General features: G+C 41.6%; 1 protein-coding gene across 1 annotated transcript; it reads left to right on the top strand.

Moving 5' to 3' along the window:
• The first annotated feature begins 1560 nt into the window (after positions 1 to 1560).
• On the top strand, positions 1561 to 16825 carry LOC111960875 (RNA/RNP complex-1-interacting phosphatase-like). The gene is given in 12 exon segments (XM_070440929.1): positions 1561 to 1592; positions 2542 to 2617; positions 2742 to 2811; positions 2814 to 2872; positions 3095 to 3104; positions 3107 to 3202; positions 3782 to 3803; positions 5550 to 5588; positions 5736 to 5782; positions 5865 to 5940; positions 6051 to 6185; positions 16723 to 16825. Coding segments are annotated over 12 exon segments (765 nt in total).
• The last annotated feature ends 1835 nt before the right edge of the window (positions 16826 to 18660 follow it).

Raw genomic sequence — 18660 nt, 5'->3', positions numbered from 1 at the left:
TCCTGTGCTGTTTGTAACTGCCCTGGTAGGTTGACTGATAACCTGAACCAGGTTGCAGGCACTGGTTACAGTTTTAAGCTTTTTCTTGATTGGGCAGCTTGATGAAAGCCAGTCCATATTTAAATCACCCAGAAAATAGACCACTCTGTTGATATCACATACATTATCAAGCATTTCACACGTTATCCAGATACTGACTGTTAGCACTTGGTGGTAGCTTCCTACAAGAATGGGCTCTATGTGAGGCAGATGAACCTGTAGCCATATAACTTCAACAGTATTTAACATGAGATCCTCTCTAATCTTTACAGGAATGTGGTTCTGAATATAAACAGTAACACCTCCACCACTGACATTTCTGTCTTTTCTGTAACTGTTATAACCTTGTATTTCTACCACTGTATCATCAAAGGTATTGTCTAAGTGAGTTTCAGAGATAGTCAGAATATGAATGTCAGTGGTAGTGTTCTGTGGTGGCTGCGGCAGAGAAGTATTTGGGATTGCGAGGGTTTACTGCAGAACAGTTGCAGGGGGTGTTGAGTGGTAGTGTTCTGTCCTGTTTGACCGTTGGTCTGGAGTAGGACTAGATAGGATAAAAAAGTGAAATGGGGTGGTGTTTTAATTTTTTTGTATATAGGATTAATAGTTGGCAGGGATTTTTCTTCTTCCTGTTTTCCAATTTGTATTACCATATCAAGAATTTAATGTAAGGAGGCCTTGAATGGCCTCACACACCAGTACAGTAGATGGTCGTATACGCACTTAAAAGTTGGATGCAATCCGCTAACCAAATCCTGAAGAAGAAGAAGAACTACGTAGCCAAATATTTGTATAACTAGAACAAAGATTTCTATAACTGAACCAAGATGAACCACAGCCAGTCGTTTCCAATGGGAACAAATGAGTCATATTGGGCAGAACAAGCAAGGAGGTGGGCAGAGCCAAGCACGAGCTAGCGAGATCTTGGTCCGTTCTAGCAGACATCTGCATATTTCCGTTTGGGAACGCCTACTCTGTGAAGTGCGCGTGTGCAATAACTACAATTCTCCTTTGCACTCCTTTTAAACAACGTGATTTTTAAAAACTTTGGCAAAGGGTAAAGTCTACAAAATCTATTCCACTCTGTTCATAGCATATTTTAGTTTTGGGAACAGAAAACTGTATTGCGATCGAATGTTTCATCGATGAGAAACTGCAGAATGTCGGCCATATTCCATTTCCTTCAATCTTCTATCACTGCCGACCACTGGGCTTTCGCTCAATACCATATTTGGTAGTGAGTGGAAACGCCAAGTGGATGCTTCACATTTATACATCCGGTGAAATATCTGTCTCATTGTCACTGTGACGTAGCTGCTAGCTGACGTAGCTGCTAGCTGACTAATCTCTCGTGGACAGAACAGAGTATGTCTGTGTTGCCGAGATAGATAACTAACTAACTAACTAGCTGGCTGGCTGGCGTAGCAGTTAGTTTTGCTGCTATAGTATCTGATACACATTTTATTGCAGATTATGTTGTCTTTATAAGTAACGTTACTCAAGAGTAAACCAAAGAAAAAGATGCCTAACAAGAAAAACGGGATACCGGACAGGTAAATATGTAACGTTACCGTGTAAACTGGTAACGTAAACTCACTCACTTTTGTACATCGCCTTGGTACGTACAATTGAGCTTATTTTAGTGCCCAAAAAACGTAATACTTCCAGATCAACTGTAATGTCAATACCATTGTAAAGCCCAATTTCTCCCCTTTCCAACAGAATCAATTACATGACCCCCACGCTGCCCGTTTCGGCATGATTCAAGAAGGCAATGAGCCCCGTCGGGTCTTTTTAAAAATGGCGGGTGGGGAAGCGAAACTAATGCGTGATAGTGAGAAGGAGAGATGTTGTGTGGGAAAATTGCTTTTTTTCACTCGATCTGTCCAACTTATCACCTTATCGCCTCTAAAATGTAAATAAAACACTATAAAAAGTTTATATAATGTGTCATTACATACCTATTTGAAGGTTTGTGTCGAATTTGAATCGGGTTTTTAGGGCGGTGCTAAAGTGATCTTAGCGGCTTTGAGAATGATGAGAATGATGATCGCGTGCAATGATGACGCAAAAAAGAACTAGGTATCCCCCTTACCCCCGCCACTGTCCATTTCTTGTTTTTAAAGGATGAGAGAAGTGCTACACCTGGTGGAGAGAGATTGTAAGACAGAAATAGTTGCTTTATGCGTGCTGTACGTTACGGCATGACACGTCACGATGTAACGGAGGGTCCGTTTTTTTCAACTTTTCTCCAATACTATAGAGCCATTACCATGTCGATCAACGCTTGAATAGAAACGTAGTTCACACCCCAGATTTTGAAGTTAACACAGTCGCTACAGTCCCATTAGTTTTCATTGTACCCTCGTTTGAATGTTGCGGTTATGCACATTTGTACAAAATGGGGTGAGTTTACGTTAGCTAACTAATGCTGGACCTTGGCAACGGGACAGCGCTATAGACTAACTCTCTGTCATATTGATGCCCTGCTCTCCCATACAGATGGGAAGACTACCAGGCAGTAGGGAAGAGGATACCTGGGATAAGGTTAATCTTGTTTAAAGTCCCTCAGAAACAGGTACAGGTAACTAAGTCAGAGTGTTTGTATGTGTTCAGTAGTCCTGGGGTTGTGTAAAACGGGTTTTGTGTGTGTGTGTTCGTGTGTGTGTGTTCGTGTGTGTGTGTTCGTGTTCGTGTTCCAGTCCCTGTGTTGTCGTGTAGAGCGTTCTGAGGTGTTTGGTCCGTGGGAGCTGATGCAGATTCTGGAAAAAGACGACAGGACCTGACACTGATCATAGACCTCACTTTTACAACACGCTACTACAATCCTGAGGTATACACACATGCAAACACACACAAACACACACACAATGACTGTATATAGTGTGTGTGTGTGTGTGTGTGTGTGTGTGTGTGTGTGTGTGTGTGTGTGTGTGTGTGTGTGTGTGTGTGTGTGTGTGTGTGTGTGTGTGTGTGTGTGTGTGTGTGTGTGTGTGTGTGTGTGTGTGTGTGTGTGTGTGTGTGTGTGTGTGTGTGTGTGTGTGTGTGTGTGTAGGACCTTCCAGACAAATCTTCACAGCAGGTCAAGAAGTTCCCAGCGATCCCACAATCCTTAGCTTCAAACGTGCCGTCCGCAGGTTCCTACAAGACAACACACACAATGGTCAGTCATTTATATTTTAGTCACTTATCAGATGTTCTTATCCAGCAACTTAACAGTTAGTGTGCATTAATCTTAAGATACTGTAGCTAGGTGGGACAACCACATATCATAGTAAAAAAAATTCTCAATGAAGTAGCTATCAGCAAAGTCAGAGCTAGTAAGGGGGAAGAAAGTCAAATGTGAGTGTTAGTTCATAAAAGGGATTATTTAAGATATTCTTCCATGAGGTAGGGTTTCAGATGTCTTCGGATGATGGGCAGGGACTTAGCTTAGCAGAGAAGAGCTTTGACTTGGCAGGACTCGGGTTGGGGTGTAAGGTTTAAGCATAGCCTGAAGGTAGGGAGGGGCAGTTCCTCTTGTTGCTCCATAGGCTAGCACCATGGTCTTGTAGTGGAGGCAAGCTCCGAATGGAAGCCAGTGGAGTGTGCGGAGGAGCAGGGTGACATGGGAGAACTTGGGAAGGTGTGACACACACAGCCACCCTCACAGGTGATTAGTGAAACTGATTAGTTCATCATGAACACATCAGCAGGAAGACAAGAGGATGTTGAACATATTTATTATCTTTCTCTTTCACAGATAAGCTGATCGGATTGCACTGTACTATTTATTTATTTCATTTATTTCACCTTTATTTAACCAGGTAGGCAAATTGAGAACACGTTCTCATTTACAATTGCGACCTGGCCAAGATAAAGCAAAGCAGTTCGACACATACAACAACACATAGTTACACATGGAGTAAAACAAACATACAGTCAATAATACAGTGAAAAATAAGTCTATATACAATGTGAGCAAGTGAGGTGAGATAAGGGAGGTGAAGGCAAACAAAATATATATATAAATAAATAAAAATATAAAAAAGGCCATGGTGGCGAAGTAAATACAATATAGCAAGTAAAAAATAAAAAATAAACACTGGAATGGTTGGTTTGCAGTGGAAGAAAGTGTTAATTAGAGATAGAAATAATGGGGTGCAAAGGACCAAAATAAATAAATAAATACAGTAGGTAAAGAGGTAGTTGTTTGGGCTAAATTATAGATGGGCTATGTACAGGTGCAGTAATCTATGAGCTGCTCTGACAGCTGGTGCTTAAAGCTAGTGAGGGAGATAAGTGTTTCCAGTTTTAGAGATTTTTGTAGTTCGTTCCAGTCATTGGCAGAAGAGAACTGGAAGGAGAGGCGGCCAAAGGAAGAATTGGTTTTGGGGGTGACCAGAGAGATATACCTGATGGCGCGCGTGCTACGAGTGGGTGCTGCTATGGTGACCAGTGAGCTGAGATAAGGCGGGGCTTTACCTAGCAGAGACTTGTAGATGACCTGTAGCCAGTGGGTTTGGCGACGAGTATGAAGCGAGGGCCAACCAACGAGAAAGTACAGGTCGCAGTGGTGGGTAGTATATGGGGCTTTGGTGACAAAACGGATGGCACTGTGATAGACTTCATCCAATTTATTGAGTAGGGTTTTGGAGGCTATTTTGTAAATGACATCACCGAAGTCGAGGATTGGTAGGATGGTCAGTTTTACAAGGGTATGTTTGGCAGCATGAGTGAAGGATGCTTTGTTGCGGAATAGGAAGCCAATTCTAGATTTAACTTTGGATTGGAGATGTTTGATGTGAGTCTGGAAGGAGAGTTTACAGTCTAACCAGACACCTAGGTATTTGTAGTTGTCCACATATTCTAAGTCAGAGCCGTCCAGAGTAGTGATGTTGGACAGGCGGGCAGGTGCAGGCAGCGATCGGTTGAAGAGCATGCATTTAGTTTTACTTGTATTTAAGAGCAATTGGAGGCCACGGAAGGAGAGTTGTATGGCATTGAAGCTCGCCTGGAGGGTTGTTAACAGTGTCAAAAGAAGGGCCAGAAGTATACAGAATAGTGTCGTCTGCGTAGAGGTGGATCAGAGAATCACCAGCAGCAAGAGCGACATCATTGATGTATACAGAGAAGAGAGTCGGTCCAAGAATTGAACCCTGTGGCACCCCCATAGAGACTGCCAGAGGCCCGGACAACAGATCCTCCGATTTGACACACTGAACTCGATCAGAGAAGTAGTTGGTGAACCAGGCGAGGCAATCATTAGAGAAACCAAGGCTGTCGAGTCTGCCGATGAGGATGTGGTGATTGACAGAGTCAAAAGCCTTGGCCAGGTCAATGAATACGGCTGCACAGTATTGTTTCCTATCGATGGCGGTTAAGATATCGTTTATGACCTTGAGCGTGGCTGAGGTGCACCCATGACCAGCTCTGAAACCAGATTGCATAGCGGAGAAGGTGCAGTGGGTTTCGAAATGGTCGGTAATCTGTTTGTTGACTTGGCTTTCGAAGACCTTAGAAGACCTTACTACTCATGGTCTCAATAGGACAGACTACTTGGTCTGTAGGTAAGGAGCGTTTAGCAGATTTTGTGGAGTGTCTGGTAGATTCTACATGTGCTTACAGTATATAACCTGCCTCTTTTCCTCCTCTCTTCCTCCACCCTTTCTCTCACTTCTCTCTCTTTTCTTCCTCTTACTCTCTCTTCTCTTCAGGTATCTGATAGGTGTAGATGGGATGGATCCTAAAGAGGCTGGAGAGTGTGAGTACTGAACCTCCTTTTAAGAATTGTGTGTGTGCACGCACGCATGGGTGTGTAATGTTCTCTCCCTGTGTTATTCCAGTGTTTAACTCTTCGCGGGCCCACTCCATAGAGAGAGAGAACTACCTGAAAGACCTACAGACTGGGCCAAAGAGAAGGTAGTCTCTGTCTGTCATTGTGTATGTGTTGGTCAGTCGTTCTTTATATCTCTATCGTTGTTTGTCATCAATACTTTCCTGTATCCATCCCTCTCTCCCTCCTTCTGCAGTAACTATGGGATGGAGAAGTCGGAGCAGGAGCCAATCAGAGGCTACTCTGGCAGTCGGCATGACAATATTCCGGACGGTCCTGCCCACCACCATGACAGACATTATGACAGGCATTACGACCACAACCGCTCTGTGTAAGCACCCTGATCTCTAACTAGCACCATGACAGGCATTATGACAGGCATTACGACCACAACCGCTCTGTGTAAGCACCCTGACCTCTAACTAGCACCATGACAGGCATTACGACCACAACCACTCTGTGTAAGCACCCTGACCTCTAACTAGAGCTGGGCGATATGGGCAAAGTATCGCGATAACGCTAAATTTAACAAGTTATAACAAATGTACACATTTTTTTATATTACCCTTAACATTTCTACTACTACTTTGAATGTTGTAGCTATAAACTGTCCCATTAACAGTCACTCATATTAGCAAACTTATTTTCAAACTTAAAATTTCTCTAATAGAACCCTGTACATTATTTGTCGTAATGAACGATATCAGCAAAATATTTTCAGTTTATCGTCCCAGCTCTACCTCTCACCCCTATATACTACGCCTCTAACTATATATTTAAGTAATAAGGCCTGTGGCGGTGTGGTATATGGCCATTATACTACGGCTTAGGGCTGTTCTTAGGCACGACGCAACGTGGTATATTTGCAATATAACATAAACCCCGAGGTGCCTTTTTGCTATTATAAACAGGTTACCAACGTAATTAGAACAGTAAACAAGTAGTTTTCCGTCATAGCCGTGTTATTTTTGCCTAGTATAAACTGGGTGGTTTGAGCCCTGAATTCTGATTGGATGAAAGCCATGGTATATCAGACGGTATACCACGGGTATGACAAAACATTTATTTTTACTGCTCTAATTACTTTGGTAACCAGTTTATAATAGCAATAAGGCACCTCGAGGGTTTGTGGTATATGGCTAATATACCACGGCTAAGGGCTGTGTCCAGGCACTCTGTGTTGCGTTGTGCATAAGAACAGCCTTTAGCCGTGGTATATTGGCCATATACCACACCTCCTCGGGCCTTATTGCTTAAATATACCAAAGCTTTCAACGAATCAGCATCCAGGAGCCAAACTACCCGGTAGTAGACTTTTATGACTTTTGGAACATTATAAGTGAACATGATAAGTGGGTTTGTCTGTGTGTGTTGCACACAATTTGTGGAAATTCTTTCCTTCTTAATGTGTTTGAGCCAATCAGTTGTTGTGACAAGGTAGGGGTGGTGCACAGAAGATAGCCCTATTTGATAAAATACCAAGTCCATATTATGGCAAGAACAGCTCAAATAAGCAAAGAGAAATGACAGTCCATCGTTAATTTAAGACATGAAGGTCAATCAATCCAGAAAATTTCAAGAACTTTGAAAGTTTCTTCAAGTGCAGTCGCAAAAACCATCAAGCGCTATGATGAAACTGGCTCTCATGAGCACCGCCACAGCAAAGGAAGACCCAGAGTTACCTCTGCTGCAGAGGATAAGTTCATTAAAGTTACCAGCCTCAGAAATTGCAGCCCAAATAAATGCTTCACAGAGTTCAAGTAACAGACACATCTCAACATCAACTGATGAGACTGCGTGAATCAGGCCTTCATGGTCGAATTGCTGCAAAGAAACCACTACTAAAGGACACCTATAAGAAGACTTGCTTGGGCCAAGAAACACGAGAAATGGAGATTAGACTAGTGAAAATCTGTCCTTTGGTTTGATGAGTCCAAATTTGCGATTTTTGGTTCCAAACGCCGTGTCTTTGTGAGACGCAGAGTAGGTGAAGCATGGAGGAGGTGTGATGCCATGGAGGTGCTTTGCTGGTGCTTTGCTGGTGACACTGTCTGGGATTTATTTAAAATTCAAGCCACACTTAACCAGCATGGCTACCACAGCATTCTGCAGCGATACGCCATGCCATCTGATTTGCGCTTAGTGGGACTATCATTTGTTTTTCAACGGGAAAACACAGGAAACACCTCCATGCTGTGTAAGGGCTATTTGACCAGGAAGGAGAGTGATGGAGTGCTGCATCAGATAACCTGGCCTCCGCAATCACTGATCTCAACCCAATTCAGATGGTTTGGGATGAGTTGGACCGCTGACTGAAGGAAAAGCAGCAAACAAGTGCTCAGCATATGTGGGAACTCCATCAAGACTGTTGGAAAAGCATTCCAGGTGAAGATGATTGAGAGAATGCAAAGCTATCATCAAGGCAAAGGGTGGTTACTTTGAAGAATCTAAAATATGAAATATATTTTGATTTGTTTGACACTTTTTGGTTACTACATGATTCCATATGTGTTATTTCATAGTGTTGATGTCTTCACCATCATTCTACAATGCAGAAAATAGTACAATTAAAGAAAATACCTTGAATGAGTAGGTGTGTCCAATCCTTTGGCTGGTACTGTTGTGGTGGAAATTCTACCTTTAACTAATAATGAGGAGAGGCAAAGTCATTAATCAATCAAGGTATTACTTTTATTATAAACTTATTATAATAAGGATGCTGGTTTCACCACCCACACAGGTGAAATGGAGTGATAGCCTGCTGGTACAAAGAGTACATGAGCATTTATATAGTCAAGATACCCCATGCAAGGATCTGCAAAAAACGTGACCCTATGTATGTGTGTGTGAGGGGAGACAACTGGGTGAAAAGGTTGCCTCAGTCTGTCGCAACTGAGTGAGGATAATGGGGGCCAGAATGACAGGAAGTCACTCCAGACATACTTCCTCTAACAGTAGCTCAACGGTTACCCCAAGTTGGGCAAGCAAGCGCCTTTGACTGTCGGCCCAGATGATGTATGGTCGTACTGGTCACACACACAAAACATGAATCTTTCGCCCAGAAACAGGTTCCAAACAGAACAATAGCTCTATCATTGGTGTGCAGAATATAATACTGCCCTGTCTCCACTTAACCTGTCTCGGACTGGGGAATGAAATTGCAGGGCGCCAAATTCAATCAACAGAAATCTCATAATTCAATTTTCTCAAACATACAAGTATTAGACACCATTATTATTTTTTATTATTTTTTTATTTTTTTATCCCCTTTTCTCCCCAATTTTCGTGGTATCCAATCGCTAGTAATTACTATCTTGTCTCATCGTTACAACTCCCGTACGGGCTCGGGAGAGACGAAGGTCGAAAGCCATGTGTCCTCCGAAGCACAACCCAACCAAGCCGCACTGCTTCTTAACACAGCGCGCCTCCAACCCGGAAGCCAGCCGCACCAATGTGTCGGAGGAAACACCGTGCACCTGGCCCCCTTGGTTAGCGCGCACTGCGCCCGGCCCGCTACAGGAGTCGCTGGAGCGCGATGAGACAAGGATATCCCTACCGGCCAAACCCTCCCTAACCCGGACGACGCTAGGCCAATTGTGCGTCGCCCACGGACCTCCCGGTCGCGGCCGGCTGCGACAGAGCCTGGGCGCGAACCCAGAGACTCTGGTGGCGCAGCTAGCACTGCGACCACAGTGTCCGATTTCAAAAAAGCTTTTCGGCAAAAGCAGAACATATCATTATGTTAGGTCAGCAACTAGTCACAGAAAGCATACAGCAATTTTCCAACCAAAGAGAGGAGTCACAAAAAGCAGAAATATTGATAAAATGAATCACTAACCTTTGATATTCTTCATCAGATGACACTCCCGGGACAACATGTTACACAATACATGTTCATATTTATATCCAAAAACCTCAGTTTACATTTGGCTTTGCCGCCAAAACATCCCGTGAATTTGCAGAGAGCCACATCAAATCACAGAAATACTCATAATAAACATTGATAAAAGATACAAGTTTTATTCACAGATTTAAAGATATACTTCTCCTTAATGCAACCGCTGTGTCAGATTTCAAAAAAACTTTACGGAACAAGCAAACCATGCAATAATCTGAGTACGGCGCTCAGACGACAAATCAACCCAAAGAGATATCCGCCATGTTGGAGTCAACATAAGTCAGAAACAGCATTAGAAATATTCACTTACCTTTGATGATCTTCATCAGAATGCACTCCCAGGAATCTCAGTTCCACAATAAATGTTTGATTTGTTCCATAAAGTCCATAATTTATGTCCAAATTACTCCTTTTGGTTCACGCGTTCAGTACACAATCTAAACTCACGATGCGCGGGCAGGTCCAGGCAAAAGTTCAGACGCCTGCCATATGAGTTCTGTTATACTCACAGACATCATTCAAACAGTTTTAGAAACTTTAGAAAATAATATGCATATATTAAGAACTGGGACTGAGTAGCAGGCAGTTTACTCTGGGCACGCTTTTCATCCAAACGTGAAAATGCTGCCCCCTATCCATAACAAGTTTTAAGCTAAGAGGAACCAGTTAGTTTCTGTCAGCTCTTGGCTGAGCTCCCAGATATCATGGGGTCATGCTACACACACAGAACAGTTAGAACAAGCCTCTTATTAATGCACACACACTTATCTATCTTATATCAGTTGGTTTCGTTAACAATCTCAAGCCCAATGCCTAGGCTTAAAGATGGATATTTTAGTACACAAGCATTAGTAAGGTTGAACAGAAAAGGCCCTCACATTCCCCAATCAAGAAACTACGTTTCTTCTAAACCTTCAGTTAAATCCTTACAGTGTTAAAATAATCACAAAACAATAAAATGAAAATAATAAAAGAAAAAAGCGACTACAATTTATTTTTAGTTTTAAATACCTTCTGGTGCTCGGCACTGCCACACATGGTAAATAACCTCCTTTGGGTTACTGAGTTTAATCCCTTTCTGCCGTCAGCACAGTCTTCTCTACATCAAATAATATTCAGGTAATGACCATTGACTCTGGGACCACATCTTCCCTTTAAACACCATCTGCAGTTGCCCCTCTTAAGACAACGTTTACAAACCAAATGTAATTTGGTAATTGGATATAGGTCAAATAGATTAGGATCAGTTTACCCTCTCCATTCACCAGGTCATGCTGAGAATAGTGTCAACATTCAAAATTTGAATGGCAATGCTTCAGTGATTCCCATTAGTCCTAGTACTCAAAGTTTAAAAACCCTCAGCTTAGCACACATCGACACACTGGCAGAATGTACATTTATATAAACATACAGTATGATTATCCATAATTATAGTATTCACTTTCTTATCATGATTATAACCACAGATCAGTATCCCAATGCATTCTTAATTTAAATTACTTTACATTTAGCAGTGTGTAGACCGCTATAATTAACTTGATACCCCAAATTAAAGACTAGCCTAAATCAATTCTGGGAAAAGTTGACCCCCACCCCTTCATGCACTCAATCTTCTGGCGTCTGTTCATAGTCTTCTTCAGATAGCTTCATTGTTCAAGTGGATGGCCCATTATAATGTTTCAATTTCAACGTCTCACCTGGGCCGCCCCCACCTTTACCACCCATTATATCTTGACCATTTGCCAACCAGCATACCGGCAACATGAGAGAAGTTTTGAAATGGATCTTGTCACAAGCCGGCTCATAGCCTGTGACAAAAATGAGGGGACACGAACAACAGGTATAGGCCAATTAAAAGTGTTCTTTATTATAAACAAAACTATTAACTTAAAACTAAGAAAAAGGAATGAGGTGTGGAAGTATCAGAATGTAAGGTGTATGTAAAGTGCATGGATGCGTGAATATGTGTGTGTGAACATGACTGAGTGAAAACTATGCAAAACTACAAAGGAACAAACAAAACATGAGCATACCTGGAGGAGCAGAGAGAGAGAGAGAGAAGTGATTAGTGACAGTTTAAATACTTAGAGCCCAGGTGACTCCAATCACTAACGACCCTCCTCTGCCTGCAGGAGGAACCGCCCCTGCACTGCAGAGGAGGAGCCGTGACAACATGCTACATGCTTACTCCAGATGGACTCCTGTCACACCCCTGAGAGAAAAAGCAGTTGATAGCTTTGATTGGATGCTGTACACCGGTTGCTGGCTCGGACTCAGGTCTCTCGGTAGAAGTGGTGCGGACAGGGCCGTATTGAACGCCTTTCTTGCTCTTCTTCAGCCGGTTAGAGGGGGTTTTGAGGTTCACACCTTCTAGTGGTCAAATTATTCCTTCCATCTATTAAGACACCGACCGTAGTCACCCTCACGATAACATCGAGAGAGGACAGATCAGAACAACAGTTTGGTTCAGTTCATTTCTGATTCAGGAAATCCAAAAAATGATTACTTTGACCAATTATTCTTAATACAAATCTCTAAACACATGTCAAAGAGAATAACAACACATTCTGTTGAAGCCATTTTTTTCAAATTGGCTTATACTCCCCATCACACTGTCAACGTCATCACAGAGTCACAGGATCAGGAAGTCAGATCCCTAACCCATCGGGAGAAATCCCAACAATCCAACAAACCCAATCGGGTGAGATTTGTATCGAAACAGAACAGAACAAGCAACACAACAATACACTCCTTCATGTATCACTCGATACACTCCTATATATCACTATTCCTCCATTTTGACATAAGACCCACAATGTGAGTAATGTGTAAAAAAAATAAAACAAAACCATTTCAAATGACAAAATCGAATTAGAATCACTACCCATAATAACTCCATAAAGAAATAAAAAGAAAAATGTTCCCATACAGTCATAGTAAAATAGACTTAAGACAGCCTACCCTTATTCAAAGGCAACGCCCTCTTTTTCCCATTGGTCCGAATCACAAATAGGGCTTCAGAAATTAAAAACTTCAGAAATTCCATGTGTGTGCCCCTTTTAAGATACCTCGGCACTAACCTGTGAAAACCCACTAACCCAAATGAAATAGTCACTCAATAAGTCAAACACGGTATTAACACCACTAACAAATATTCATAACAAATGTGTTTTGAGTGGGTATTTGCAAAACATATGGAAAAAACAAACAAAAATGGCCGGGCCAGTTCCCTTTAGAAAATCTATTTCAGGATAAGATGACAAAAAAATGATCACGAGATTAAAACACCCAAGGTTCTCTGAGTTTGCAAGGAGTATTTTTAATTTATTACCCTTTAGACTCCATTGTCTTTAATTCTCGCAAGGATTGTCCAACCCCAAAATCGGCTCCATTTCCTCCCATGTCAAATTATCCTGGTGTCGTTACTGGACCAATGTCCAATGACATTGGTCATAGCTATATCGCCTTAGATTATGGCCCTTTCCGGTAATGTCATCACTTCCACTTGATTTAGTAAACATATAAACCTGTTGTTTAACAAATCTAGAACCTTCAAAAAGTCTGCTGTCCTATCAGCGTAATAGTAAAAATAAAACATTTACTTGGATCTACTTTAATTTTAAGCACTGTTCCCCACAATGGAAATAGATTATCATTTGAGAATACAATAACTTCTTGCTCAAATTCAATGGTGTTACCTAAACTATAAAACCCAGCAACACTAATCAGAAACTATCAAAGAACGTTTCCGATTCAACTATTCAGACCTCTGCTGCAAATGTCCCACTGCGTCCCTTATAGCCCAGTGAGCACGACTCACTTTCACCAGCGGACTAAAACATGGCATTAGTAGTCTATCCAAAAACCACCAATAACTAATAACATATTTCCATTCAAATTATTAGAAGGCATTCCAGTCTACCCAAACAATATTACTCTATATTTTTAATACCAATGTCACCGCCGTCAACAGAAGTAGACCAAAGCGCAGCGTGGTGAGCGTACATATTCCTTTATTTATATGATGCCAGCAAAAACAATAAACAATCCAAAACAACCGTGAAGCTAAAGGGCTATGTGCCACAAACAAAGTTAAAAGGGCTACCTAAGTATGGTTCTCAATCAGAGACAACGATAGACAGCTGTCCCTGATTGAGAACCCTACCCGGCCAAAACATAGAAATACAAATAATAGAACTAAAGAACATAGAATACCCACCCCAAATCACACCCTGACCAAACCAAATAGAGACATAAAAAGGATCTCTAAGGTCAGGGTGTGACAACCAACCTCTGCTTCACACTTATTAATGACTTTAAAATGAACATGTAATGCGCCGAATAAAATGCATCCGTCAATTCATAAGGAAAAAATGTATTTAGATGAGAGCTAATAGTTCACAATGATAGAGCCTCTTTCTGTCCACAACATCAATCCATTGCTGTTGTAGCCTTGTATTATCATGCAATAATTAATACTCATATATAGTTAAAAATTATGATCATGGTCACAGATCTATCGCAATTTCCTATCCGCTATTATTAGAATTCATTAGATTTCGTGACTGTCCCTTCTGATTTGTCTACAGGTAATAAAACTAACACTTCCAATTTTTAACGAGCATATATTCAGTCCATATCATTAATATTTGATTCAGTGATTTAAATTACGACATCATTACTAGTAGCCTATTCTATCAGGCGATTAGAGTCGTTCAAAATCGAACTAAGCAAGCTGTAAAATCATCCAGTTTATATCTTACAACAAACACTGCTATAACTTTCTAAGAAAAAACATAGCAATAGTTGAAATTACAGTCAGTAACATAGACCCAATGCTATTGAAATAAGTCCCGCAAATAACCCAATTATAATGGTCTGTAGTCTTAACATCTGGCACATAATAACGACACAATTTCCCCCGAAAATAGCCTTAAAGTTCGTTCAAGTGTTTCTCTGCAGAGATTTTCACATGTGCAAAGGGGATTTACTGACAATCATAGCAGTCAAACAAATTAAATCGACATACGTTGACTCAAAACCAGATCTTGCGCCTTGTCATAAAAGCAGATTATCTTGTCTCATGCAACATATTTAAATTACTTTAGTACATCACATTAGCTCCGCAAAGATAATTTGTTTGATGGAAATCCTAATTTTGCTTTGTATGACGGTATAAGTTACGTCGAGATTCCATCTTAATCCGCTGTAAATGTATGGGAAAAGGATCTATTCAATAAATATAGCAACTCATCTCTTACTGCGGAAAATACATTTCCCAGGACTTAAGGGCAGTTTTCTCTAAATGTATTACCTGGACAGAGAAAATCCCATAAGCATTTAGACAGTCATATAATGCTTTAACCTTATCTCTTATCAAATGATCCATCAAGGGGATGGTTGGTCAATTTCTTCAACAGATGATCAGGTCTATATAATTATCAAACATACATTAGTAATGGAAAGGAAACACATGCTTTGTTTTAGTATTACAATTCTCCTTTAGTAATACAATTGTAGGCAGAAGTTGGTACAGAGTACAGTATATGATAGCTCTCCCCAGGTTCTGCAAAATGTCTAAGACATCCTGTAACTCATATAGCCTCCCCAGTCCTCCTTGCATGACTTTCCCTGGCAACAACATTTTAATAAATCTGACCTCCCCATGACAGCAGCAACCATCTTGTCAGCAATTAAAAGCTCAGAAGTGAACAGGTCTAAGCATCTTCTGACAGGTAGCTGTTTTCATCAGGCCTGCGACAGCCTTGTGTTCTCAGAACCTCAGATAGCCATGTTTCCGGTTTCCGCCTTCTGATAGTGTCTGAAGGGCACAACACTGAAAACAGGTGTCTCCTAGAAGAGGAGACCTTACAGTTTATCATAACACAATGTATTAACCTTTAAAAGGTATGAGGCCTTGGTTTAACCCCTTCATGTCCAACTCAAACTCGGATTTATTATATTCCCACCCGACGTACGTCTACGTCTGGGTGCGCAAGTAAGTATATTATTTATCATTTAGTTCCATCATTACTTCATCAAATCTCTAGTAATCGATTATGCCCACATACAATTCATCAATTTAAAAAAAAAGGTAATATCTTTGTCACGGCTGTTGAAGAAAGTGGACCAAGAGACATAAAAAGGATCTCTAGGGCGTGACAATCTTCACAAAATCAATATATAAACGTAGAAATCTTAGGTTCTCACATTAATGAGCCACTCCATGTGCGTTTGAAATGACTCCCCCTTGCTACATGGCAGCTCTGCAAACACTCCCAGCAGAATCCAAAAACTCTAGACTTCCAGAATTATAGACATGCCACTACCCCGTCATATTCTATGATGGGCAGTGATGAATGGAACCCCAGGATAACGCTACATATTGAAACTTATTATCCAAATTTAAGTCAGTTTATTATACAAATTCCAATCTCTTATGCTAATTTCTATATGTTATTATCCAAACTTCAGATGAACACCGATTTCTACACTCAACTCTCATATCACATTCACACACACATAGGAACACGAACACACAGGAGAATGAGACAGACGAGGAAAACCGGCTGTTTTTAGATTTCAAAATCTTGGTCACTTGCAAGGGTTGCCAATATTACCCTTAGAGTATTGCCTAATCAATGGTCCCAGAACGGAATGTTGTCTCCGCACGGGAATGTTACCTATTGCAACCACTGTGGTACAAATCCTTTTATGTTTACCCAAATATGCAAAACTGCCGGCAGAGTACCCATGTCTCCTATCTAATTGGTTAACACGGTCCCAAAATCCAATAACAAAACACTCACAATAACATCTAGCAATAGTAACCCAGGGCATGCCTGTTTACCTCATTTACAACAAAACATTTTATCAATTACATACACATTATTAATTGAACTTCAAGCCAGATGTCTCTATATATCTGTATTGTTGGGTGTCTGTTTGAATGTTCTCTCACTCTCTCCAGGCCTCTCCACCAGAAGGGTTTGAATTACCAGACTCACGGTCACGACCTGCTCCCTACTCCTCTGCCTACTTTCGGCATGTGGTCCTCCCACCCCAACCTTTAACCGCCTCGTCCCCCTCACTTCAACAACTCCCAGTGGAGACCCCCCCAGCCACAGAACAACTGGAGGAGGCCCTACTCCCCAGAGGAAGACCGTAGGAGAGATGAGAACTGGAGATCATCCCACCATCACGAGGACGAGAGGAGGAGAAATCGCTATCCCCCGGCCCCCCCTTCCCCCATTCTCCCCCATTACTCCCCCGAGGGGTGGACTAATGAGCCTGAGGGGCACACGTCCTCCCTCCCCTCTGAAGAGATGAGTGGCCCACAGAGGAGAGTCCGCCCACAACACAGACACACGCAGAAGAGACTTTCCTAATGGAGAGAGCGAAGGAGAGCGGGGGAGTGCAGTAGGTGTATTCTTTAACTTTTTAAAAATGAAATATGAAGCTTACTGGGTGTGTTTGACTGGTACAGTTCCATGGGGGCTGAATTGTTTGATTTGCTTTTAAAAACAGGTTTTAGGTTTTAATCGAGAGATGACATGTTTTGAGACAGAGAGCGAAGCCTTAGTTCACTTACATAATGTGCCTGACTGACTGACTGACTTTTGGCTGACTGACTTGCTTCAGATAGACATTTGTTGCCAATGCCCTCTCTCAGTTCCATGTATGGATCAAGTATGACAGGGCAGGTCAGAGGTCACTCTGTCGTGTCAGACTGTCCTGCTCTGAGTGTTTTTGATCAAAGCTAATAATGAAAATTGTGAGTTGGAACAACCTCTGGACTCATGATTTTACGTCCACTATGTCTTTCAACTCCATGGTCTGTTCCAACTGTAAATGCTACACTAACAATTAAATAATACTTTTTGAACTGATGTGGAGACTTCTAGTCTTCTGGGCCCATTTTTTCAGAAGTTATCTATCTGGATTTTGGCTATCGGATAGGATTAAATGCATAGAAATAGAATGAATGAATTGAACGGGACTCCCCATTTGAGTCAATGATTTGTCCAATCTATTCATTCTATTTCATCATACCCTATAGGTGAAATCCAGATAACTTTTGAGAAACCTGGCCCTGTGATTTTCATAATCAGATTACATATTAAAAGGCTCCAGCAAAATACAGTTTCTGGTCAAAAATAAAGTTTCTGGTTGCTGTCATGAACACTTGAAAAGCAAAATATGTGATATGTCCTGCCACTCCTAAGACTGATTTTAAGACAGACATTCCTGCCAATAGATAGATACAGTGCCTTCAGAAAGCATTCACACCCCTTGAGTGTTCCACATTTTGTTGTAAAACAAAGTGCGATTATAATGGACAGTGTCTCCTGACCCCTCCTGTCTCAGCCTCCAGTATTTATGCTGCAGTAGTTAATGTGTTGGGGGGCTAGGGTCAGTTTGTTATATCTGGAGGACTTCTCCTGTCTTATCCGGTGTCCTGTGTGGCCAAGATGTTCTGAGCTGGCACAGTCCGCCCTGGCTGGATGCCCACTCTTGCATGGCACTTGCGGGGGGCTGGCCTATAGCGCTCCGGGCTAGGTATTATTTTTTTTTAACAAGGCAAGTCAGTTAAGAACAAAGTCTTATTTTCAATGACGGCCTAGGAACAGTGGGTTAACTGCCTTGTTCAGGGGCAGAACGACAGATTTTTACCTTGTCAGCTCAGGGATTCAATCTTGCAACATTTCGGTTACTAGTCCAACGCCCTAACCACTAGGATACCTGTCATGAGATGATAGGTCTACATGCTGTCACGCCCTGACCTTTGTTCCTTTTTTATGTCTCTATTTTGGTTTGGTCAGGGCGTGATTTTGTGTGGGCATTCTATGTTGTTTTGTGTTCTATGTTTTCTATTTCTGTGTGTTTGGCTGGGTGTGGTTCTCAATCA

The sequence above is a fragment of the Salvelinus sp. IW2-2015 genome, linkage group LG4q.1:29 (genome assembly GCF_002910315.2).
Source record: "Salvelinus sp. IW2-2015 linkage group LG4q.1:29, ASM291031v2, whole genome shotgun sequence".
Classification (NCBI taxonomy): Eukaryota; Metazoa; Chordata; class Actinopteri; order Salmoniformes; family Salmonidae; genus Salvelinus; species Salvelinus sp. IW2-2015.
Note: the sequence above shows the minus strand (reverse complement) of the source record. Positions and strands in the feature narration are given on the sequence as shown.